The following is a 10,050-nucleotide window of genomic DNA, read 5'->3' as shown; positions in this document are numbered from 1 at the left end:
AGATTTAAATATATTTGTCAATACCCCTTCCCTTCGTGCGTAGCCTTTCTTGGCTGCTGGTTGCATCATTGATTAGGGGCGCGGATATGCCGCTGATGCAGTGCCCCAATTACCAGTACACTGGTCATTTCGTTTCGCCGACCTCAGAAGTGACAAATCTCACCTGTCTCTCACCTCTGATTGCACTGTATGGGCACACCCTTCTGTGTTCTTTCTCAACAATCCTCTTCTTGAAGTTCAGTCACTGAAACTCCTGTCTCACGATCAGCCATGATCTTTCTTGGGCAAACAACTTTGCAAAGATGGCCTCCAAAGCCAGCCGTCAACAAGGCATCCTTAATCATACAAGGTTTTTCCTTGACCAACTTAAAATGTTGACAACCAACAGTTCTCATTCACAGCTTAATGAGTACTGCTCTCCCCTTTGATCCCTGCTTCACGTCTTACCCTTCTTGATGCGATGGAATGCAAGACCCTCAAAATCATTGGGATCTCCCGTGATGAAGCCGAGTGTCTAGGCTTGTTGCTTTCGCATTGCAGAAAGGTCGGTGACCTCTATATTCTACTGCCTTCTTTTTGGTCTTGCACCCTCTACCTTCTCATGGTTCTGTCTCTCCCAGGTTTCTGCAGGGCATACATTGTCTGCCAGTAACCATCTTCTTGTTAAACTCCCCAAATCCAGTCCCAGTGCTTACCTCCATTCATTTGTTCCTCTTTTCTCTCGCCTGTGGAACCAACTTCCCCAATCAGTGGAACCAACCAACTTCCCATTCTTCCCTCCTGGGTTTCAAGATAGCTGTTCATCCCCAGAGCCAGAATTAGGGGAGGGCAGACAGGGCAGTTGCCTGGGGCCCACGACCATTAGGGGGCCCATAAAAATTTTTTTAATGCTTCAAAATTTGTGATTGTCAACCTCCATTTTTGGCAGTTCACTCACCTGAGCTTATGCCCATAAAAACCTGGTCACTCCGACACCGTAGCAATAATGATAACGAGAAAAGATAACGATCCGCTTCGAGGGGGTCCGCTTCTAAAGGTGAGTCACCATGTTTTTACATTCTCATTGTCATATTGTTGTATGATGGTGCTAGTGGCGTTTTGAAATAGGTAGCAATAATGCGTGGTCTGTTGTGCTTATTTTTTGAAAGGGGGTGGGGCTCCATGTCCAACTTCGTACAGTTGGTACAGTTGGTACGAAACTTTCGTACAGTTGGTACGAAACTTGATGGAGAGGTTAAGTGTATGACAAGGACGAATTGATTCGATTTTGGTTAAGGCACTGATGCAGATATGGCCTATCAGTGGGATACAAGGCATGGTGTTGGCTTAACGGTTAAGGTAGCTAGATTAAGATCTTTGGGTCTTAGGGTTTGATCCCCTGTTATGCCATTGAAATATTGTTGTGGTGCCGGCTTCGGTGGCGGGGACGACCGCTAGATGGAGCAGTTTGGCCGTCTCCCACCGAACACCGGAATTGAAGGTCGTAACCTTCGGATAACTCCGAAGGTCACGGGTCCCTTAGTGGACTGTGGACGCCAATATTTTGACGGCGTAGGGTAGGGTTAATTGTCTAATTCCAATTTACCTAAGTACCCATGCCGTCTAACTACCGGGGAAGCTACACCCTCGGCCGACTTTGTCCGAACCGAGTCCCTGTTACTGACTCGGATCCGGCGTAACCGAGCGGGGATTACCAAAGCCTGCTGGACCAAATGAACAATTTACGGCACAAACGGCCTCCCTATTTCTCAAGCCCGCACCATGCTGGGTCAATGATAGAAACGACAGACAGTGAGTTGGTACATTTAACACGGGGTATATTTATAATGGGGAGAGGGAGACAAAGAGCAGAGTTACACCGAATATAATCAAATGTACAATGATGCAAGGCACTTATACCGTTTCTACTTAAAGACTGGGGCCACAGACACACACATAATCCAAAAACAAATGGATCCCACCGGGTCTTTATTCGGTCCTCCAGCCGAGGAGGAGAGTTCAGCTGGGGGGACAGAGTTCCGTGGTGTACCTGGCCGCATTGTGCGGCTTGCCGACCTGCCCCTGTGGAGCCTGGGATACTTGGCAGGGAAGTCGGACGCTCCGACCACCAGCCTGCACGCTCCAACATAAACCACCATGGTGGGACTCAAACCCGCATGGTCAGCTTCGCACCAAGTGCCGAGGAGAAGACCAGGGATGAAGACCAACGACCATGACAAGGAGCACCCAGCAGGCCAGAACACACGTGGGTGTCCGACCAACAACCTTTTCTCTCGCACCACTCGATTCTCTTCTCCCCTCCCCCACACGGGGTGGGGAATCTGCTCTCTGGAGACTCGCCTCCGGATTGGACGGAGCGTTTTGGGTCTCGTGGTGGCCAGCCGTGATTGGAGGAGGGTCACGGGAGGCGGGGAAAAACACGCCCCTTCTGAGCGGAGTCTCTCTGGCTGTTTTGGCGCTTCTCTCTTCTTTGTCGCTTAGTCGAGACATTCTTCTTTCCCTGGGCGTTCTGGCTTCCCATTGGCTGGGGCACGCGTGCGATGCTTGCCCTTCGCTCATTGGGCAGAGGAAACACTCCATGCCCTTTTTTGGAGCGGGGATCCGATCTGAGGCGATTGAAGCCCCATCCACGTCTGTGCTTGGCACGCATGCGCGTGAGGAAGGCCGATGGTGGCAGGAGCGAAAGGAGGATGTTGTTGTTGTTGTTGTTGTTGTATATTAATTCTAAGTAAAAAATAACTCGCAGCGCACATACACTTAATCACCCATTAAACATAGGGACGGGACCCCAACTATAAACATACTTATCGAAATAACTGAACTGCGAGGACTCTGGCTGTTGTGTGCAAATGGCTGTCAGATTTGTAACAACATCACTAGGTGGGTTGATGCAGTCTGTCATCCTTCTGCGGTCGGCATAATGAGTACCAGCGTACTGGTAACAGTGGCACTGCATCAGCGGCACAGCCGTGCTTCCAGAAAATGATGCAACCAGGCACCCACTGGCTGCATACGAAAAAACAACCGTGGGATACAAAATGTAAACTGGTCAGCCTGGTAGAGGTATGCGCTCTATCAAGTGCTTTTCTAGTTCCACTTGTTTGCAGCTTGTTCACCCCATCTGTCCTTACTCCCCTCCCCTTGATCTCACTCTCACTTCTGTTGTGCTGTTGGTGTTTCCCCCTGGCCATTTTGTTCCATTCTGCTCTAGCTCTTCCAAAAGCCTCAATCATGTGTGTATATTAAAAAAAATAAACAATTTTTTTTTCTTTGCCTTTTGGGGATTTGGTCGTGATTTTTTTTTTCTCACTTCACCCAAAAGGAGGTTGGGCCAGGTCTGGAGGTGGGGCCAAAATGAGTACCAGGTCCGTACCCCCAGGATACCCCCTTCCCTAAATTCGCCGATGGAGCAGTAATTTGTGCAACACATATCCCAGCTAACCACCCTTGTCAAGAGTATTATTAGTATTTCATTTTGAACCAGGAAGAATTGCAACTGCTGCTGGATGACTCTACTACTTATTGAATGGACCCAATGATTCCCATTTTATTGTAGGGTTAGCTGGGGAAGGTTTTTAACCCAAGTCTTTCCTGACCTGGCTGGCGAGGTCTGATGTTTGATTTATGGTGGTAGGAATTTGTAAGTTTTTTTGAGGGTGCCGGTGAAACTGACCTACTCTACACCAAGGACACCGCTGGATTTTTAACATCCCCCAACTAATGCTGGCAGGCGGGATGCCCAGTTTAATGTCCATCCAAGGGGAAAGCGCACTTTGTGACGTATTAACGTACTGCTTGCGAAACATCAATCCAACACTTTATAGTTGGATCGGGAATCAAACCTAGAGGAGACAGCTCAAAGGTAAGTGTGCTACCTATTCACCATCCTGTTGGCCAACTGTTTCTGCAATATTGTGGAAATTACACGACCATGGCCAATTAAAACTGCAAGAAGACAAGGATGTGATGATGTTTCAATTTTTATGTGTTGATCATTTGTGGTTGTTTAACGATGTTGTTCATCACGAAGCGTAAACTTGAGCATTTTTGGCTCCGATGAGTACAGATGTATGAGCACCATGCAAGCATGGTGGCAACTACTTGTATTCGGTTGTGCAACAGATTTCACACGGTACATTGAAAACTTGTAATATTTATGTTGTTGCTGTTGTCTGGTGGAGTAATGAGTGGTTGGTGCATTTGGCTCTACCATCTGAGGACTTACCTCATAATGCTGGGATGAAAGGTTCAGATGCAATCGACTGTATAGTTGTCCATTTACGACGGTACTGTCTTTGCAACTCAGACAAGTCTCATAATGTCCGTTTATATCCTATTTCTAGCGCAAATATGCCTGGTGTTGACTTAATGGTAAGGGTGGTGGGCTTGGGATCCGAGGGTCCTGCGTTCAAATCCTGCTTGGCTGTTGAATTATTAGCAGTTGGGGTTGATTCAGCCTGTCATCCTTCCGAGGTTGGCAAAATGAGTACCAGCTTGCTGGGATTGAGCCATTTGAGTGTCCTATGTTGGAGTGGTGACCTATCCAGGATTGTGCCCGATAGCCCAGGAGAATACTTAGGCAGCACCAACGCTCTGCACAGAGTATGGTCCCAATGAAAATGGAAAACCAGAAATGGAATGTAAGTGCAAGCTTGTTCAGAAGCCTTTGACCACCATCTTCTATATACGATATAAATAACAGGATGGTTTCTGTCCATCTTATTTCGTTTCCTATGTCCTTTCTCTCACCACATTGTGCATTGTCACCAAACTTTTAAGGCATAATTAACATTGTCTTACAATTGTACTTATGGTATCCAAATTCACTTCAAACTTTTTCATTTATTCCAATGGGTCCAGTCCAAAGCAGACTTTTCTCAAAATGCATGGTATGCAGAATGAGATCGCGGCATTCCGCTGGATCGTGCTTCAAGGCCAGCTGTTGCAGAAACGTAGTTGCCATTGTTGTCTCTTTTATTCCACAAGAAACACTTGCTCTCTCTCAGGGAGGGGATATTAATTTTGTTTCCGTGGCTACTAACACCCCCTTCCCTCTGACAGGGGTCAATGAACAACGTGCACTGTGCCACATGCAGAGGTGAAAATCACGAGTCATCAACCCACCCTCACCGGTGGTGGGGGGGGGTATTATTGTGTGCTGAAGACCCTGACACTGGATACCCCTAGCACGTATGCAAAATTTGGTGGAGATTGGCCAAGCCATTCGAGTGTACAAGTGAACAGACAGACAAACAGGGACGCTGTGTATAATACGATTCATCACAGGATTGTTGCTGTTGTTGTTCTCTAATGTCCATCTCATTCTACCAAAACCCATACCATCTCATCATCACCAGTGCTTGATGGGTACATTCACGCCGTTACAATATAAATTGAAGAAATACAAAAAGGATAGTACAATAAAATACCACGAGAAATGAAGCAAAAACATCGAGTTCAACAATAGTTTTGGTCAAATAACCTTTTGATTTTTTTTCTTCCAACATTGATAAACTATACACTGTAGATATTTTAATGCTTGATAGCATTGTCTTGAAGTTTAGTAGTTACACAAAGAAAGATACTGGTCGTGGACAAAAAAAAAAAAATGGAAACACCTGGGTAAATGAGGGACAGCAAGCAAAGGCTTCCACACAGGTGTGGCTCATGTGTCAAGCAAATAACATCCCAGCATGATTTGGGTCATGTATAAAAATGCTGCACAGGCCTGTTTGCCTATAATTATGGCTAACATGGCTGCAAGAGGAGACTCCTCTGCAGTCCTCTCCTCCCCAATTAATACCCCCATCTACAGAGCACGTGTGGTCACCCAATGGTTTGATGAGCATGACACTCATGTTATCCATATATCATAGCTTTCTCATTCACCAGATCTGAATCCAATCCAGCATTTGTGGGATATTCTGGAATGACACCTGGACAGCGTTTTCCACCTCCATCAAACAGGTGTGAGTTGATTGATTTTTCCCGTGGAAGAATGGTTCCGCATCCTTCCTGCAGATTTGCAGACAACGATGGACTGTGTGCCACCGTGCACACAGGCTGCACTCACCGCACCTCGTCACCCAATGCCCTATTAAGTGACTTCACATTGGTGTTTCCATGTTTTTTTTAATCCATGACCTGTATATGGCAAAATACCATTTGGTCCACCCTATAACTTGCACCATTCATTTCCTCACCTTCTATGAGTATGTGTAACCTCAATATTATCAAGAAGCGAACATAACTTTACATCTACAGCTATGGAACTTGTAGCCACATTATCCCCCCACACAATGGCCTCCTCTTTTTGAGAGATAATGCTGAAACTTTCCCGTTGTCCATCTATATCAAAGCAATGAAATAAGTGCAAATATTTTTCATCTGGTTATGAGTACAGAGTATATTACTTTTGTTTTTCATAATCATCATCCTCATCCCTGAACCTGTATTGAGGTGTGGTCGAACTGCATCCTTTTATCAATTTATTCACACCACTATTACATGCTTCTGTGTCACCCTCAAAGCCTCCATGAATTCTTCATCATGAGCAGGAAGTATACGTCGCTGTCGATAGATGCTGATACACCTGAGTAATAGTTGAGGAACTCTTCTTGGGTAACCTATAAATAAGAACGAATAAACAAAACAAAATGTCAACTTAACTCCACCTTACCTTTTTTGTCTATGGCCACTAAAGCACACTCTCCTCTTATTCTCCCTCTACAAGTGCCTGACCCGTTTTCAAGCCATTCGGGAAAGAATAAGGATTTTCTTGGCTATTATTTATACAGCATCAAAAGGAAAATAAAAATAATTTATCAACAAATTTTTCCTGTTGTAAAGGACCGTCTATTTATTGTATCATGTACGCAAACATGGCATAATTTTGACTCCTTCCCACACGACATTAAGCCCCACCCACCTTCCCATCCTTGTCATAGGGGGAATCAAAGTTCTGTAGAAATGAGAGGAACACCTGATCTTCAGTCCACTCTCCATTTTGATACTTTGGGTGATGTTTAGGGTTGTAGACTCCTTTCAAGTCCTCTATGGTCACCACACCATCCCCGTTTCGGTCAAATTTCTGGAATGCTTGAAGCACTGATTCTTTCCTAGATGAAGACATTGGAGGCTGGGTGGGGAGAGAGGGAGAAATAACAAATAAAGGGCACAGTCATATAGCTCCAGACAGGTGCAGTCATATATAGTCAAGAAAAAAAAACATTAAAATAAATATATATATATATACATATATATATATATATATTTATATACCTGGAAATACAAAAACAGAGGAAATGTCCGAAAACAACTGAACAAGGTTGGCATGACACCACAATCCTCTCAAAGATTACCATCACGACATTTTAATTTTGTGGTGGGATTGTGATGGATGAAGAAGAATAACAACAAAGAAGAATGACACCACATTCTGATGACACAATACGACGCCACAATCCTTCTGGTTTAGCATCACGACATCTTTTGACGTACCATCACAATCTCACAACAAAAGTAAAATGTCAAAAGATGTCGTGATGCTAAACCATGAGGATTGTGGTGTCATTTATGGCATCATAATGTGGTGCCATTCCTATGTTGTTTGTTGTTTTTTAAATATTTCATCCCTCTATATTTTTACATTAAAATAATAATAATAATTTCTTGTTTGTGCAATTTTTTTGGAAGTAATAAAATGCTTAATTTTTTATATACTGCATTTTGTTATGGATAATATGGAGTATGGCAATACTCCATGATACTATAGTATTCCATGATACTACAAAAAAAATAAATATATATATATATATATATATATATATATATATATATATATATATATATATATATATATATATATATATATATATATATATATATATATATATATATATATATATATATATATATATATATATATTAGCCTGGTGTTGGCGCAGTGGTTAGGGCAGCAGCTTGGGATCCAAAAGGTCCTGAGTTCAAGGCCCGTTGGGCCACTGAATTAATACACCAGGGGGTTGACTCAGCCTGTCATCCTTCCGAGGTCGGCGAAATGAGTACCAGTGTACTGGGCCGGTCTATACCCCGGTTAAAATAGGTGTACCATATCCCTGTGTCGTAAGAGGTGACCAGGGTTGCGTCAGGAAGGGCATCCGGCGTAAAACATGTGCCAAATCACTATGTGGATCATACGGATGATCCGCTGTGGCGATCACGAAAGCGAGCAGCCGAAAGAAGAAGAAGAAGAAGAAGAAGAAGAAGAAGATATGTGTATATATATATATATATATATATATATATATATATATATATATATATATATATATATATATATATATATATATTGTTACAGCTGTGGAAATTCGCAGAACACCATAAAGGTCCTTAGTTAGTTAGGAGACAGGAGATAAAGTTAGGATAAAGGAGACACAAATAAAAGCAGAGACAAAGAAGGAAATTAAGTATTGCCAGAGACACGGGAGATAGACCGAGTCGAGACTGAATTAAATAGAACGAAGGAGGAAACAGAGACGAATATCCAGGAAGAAACTAATAGACATGAAGAGACAACAGAAATAAAATATATAGAGACTCGGGAGATCGAAAAAGTCGAGGAGAGACTGCACTATAAAGACGGGGTGAAAGACGAGCACACACACGGAGTTAGTGGAGGACAATGGGGGGAGCTCGGGGAATGTGTCGTGGCCCGGTGCAAGCAGCCGGATGGCCTCCTCCAGGAACGAGGGGAGGGAATATTCTCCCTTGAAGCGGATCTCGACCAGGTGGGTCCGGTCGTGCCGAGCGAGTTGGAGGGGGTGAGTTCTGTTGACGGGTACACACGGAGCTTGGGGGGTGTGAAGGCCCCGGAAGCCCTTGTAGTGGCACAAATCCCCATTGTGAATGTCCCGGTGTGTGTGTTCACGAGTGTGGTGAAATGTGTGCTGAAAACCGCGCATAGTGTGGGTGAAAGGTTGTGTGTGAAAGAGACCGCGTGTATGAGTAAAATAGTGTGCGAGGTTGCGAGCAAGCCGAGATGCGTGCTTCCCAGCACGCCATGTGTGGAAGAAGCACGATGTGTCGAAGAGACAGCGTGTGTGAGTGAAACCCCCTGTGCAAGTGGAAGGCCGTGTGTGAGTGGAACCACGTGTGCAAGTGAAAGGGCATGCGTGAGTGCACGGCCGTGTGTGAGAGAGACCATGTGTGTGAGGTTGCAGTATGTGAGGGAGATGGCGGTCGGCATGCGGGAACATGCAACTGCATGTCCTGGTGTGAGTGTCATGGTGAGGTGTGTGAGCGTCGTGGCACGGGGGAGTTTGTGTGCGAGAGTGCGATGACGATGACGGTGCCTGACGGTGGACAAAGGCCAAGTAGCGGCCGTAGCTGCATTGTGGACCGTGCCAGGTTTGCATGGCAGCGCGTGCGGGGTCCTTGCTGTGCAACGCACGAGGCCGCCACGTGCGCGCCCTGCGGGAGTGAGCCCGGTCCGGAAACGCACGCGGTGGATTATCCGATCCCGCGGACAGACAGAAGGTTGGCTGGATGTGAATTTGAACCGGATGGGTTCTCCACGCGAGCGTATTTGTGAAGCTCCGACGAGCAGAGCACATGTGTTCGCATGGGGAACCCCTTGTAACGCGAGGCTTGTTTTTAATGCGCAGGGTGACATCATGGCTGCACGTATGGTTGGAATCCGGCAGGAGGAGAATTCCCTGCCGGATGGTACCGTCCGAGAGGGGATGAGGTGCGCGAAGCGTGAACAGCTGCCATGACGTCACGGGAGTAAAAGAGCGCAGGTTGCGAGTTGCCGCTCGTGCGCGCATTAAAAAAAAAAAAAAGCAAGCCTCGCTTCGGGTGAACAGGATTCCCGGGCAAGGGGTGGAAGACCCCCTTGGCCTGGGCACAGGACACAACTAGTTAGGGGGAAGGGTTAGCTTAGCTATACCGGCTTCATGGGGCAGGGGTAAGTCCTCATGGAGCCCGTGGAATGGATTAAGTTGAGGGTTTTAGTTCAGATTTAGGATGGAAAATGGGAAATAATATTTG

The 10,050-nt window shown here is 45.4% G+C and overlaps 1 protein-coding gene across 6 annotated transcripts in view; it reads right to left on the bottom strand.

Annotated features, from left to right (window-relative positions):
• Nucleotides 1-4,861: 4,861 nt before the first annotated feature.
• CAPSL (calcyphosine like) overlaps nt 4,862-10,050 on the bottom strand; it is a 34,481-nt gene continuing 29,292 nt past the window's right edge. For 4 of the 6 annotated variants that reach the window (XM_085860873.1, XM_085860874.1, XM_085860875.1 and 1 more), the window contains exons 4-5: nt 6,929-7,138; nt 4,862-6,626 (exon numbers count right to left, since the gene is read on the bottom strand). In XM_085860873.1, the coding sequence (XP_085716999.1) occupies nt 6,525-6,626; nt 6,929-7,138 (312 nt within the window). In that variant the 3' untranslated portion in view covers nt 4,862-6,524. The remainder of the gene's footprint in view (nt 6,627-6,928; nt 7,139-10,050) is intronic. The other 2 variants (XM_085860872.1, XM_085860871.1) reach the window with 1 other exon arrangement.

This window comes from Eptatretus burgeri, chromosome 17 (assembly GCF_056783735.1).
Source record: "Eptatretus burgeri isolate ZD-2024b chromosome 17, Ebu_testis_v1, whole genome shotgun sequence".
Lineage (NCBI taxonomy): Eukaryota > Metazoa > Chordata > Myxini > Myxiniformes > Myxinidae > Eptatretus > Eptatretus burgeri.
The sequence above is the reverse complement of the archived record's forward strand: the minus strand, read 5'-3'. Positions and strand labels throughout refer to the sequence as shown.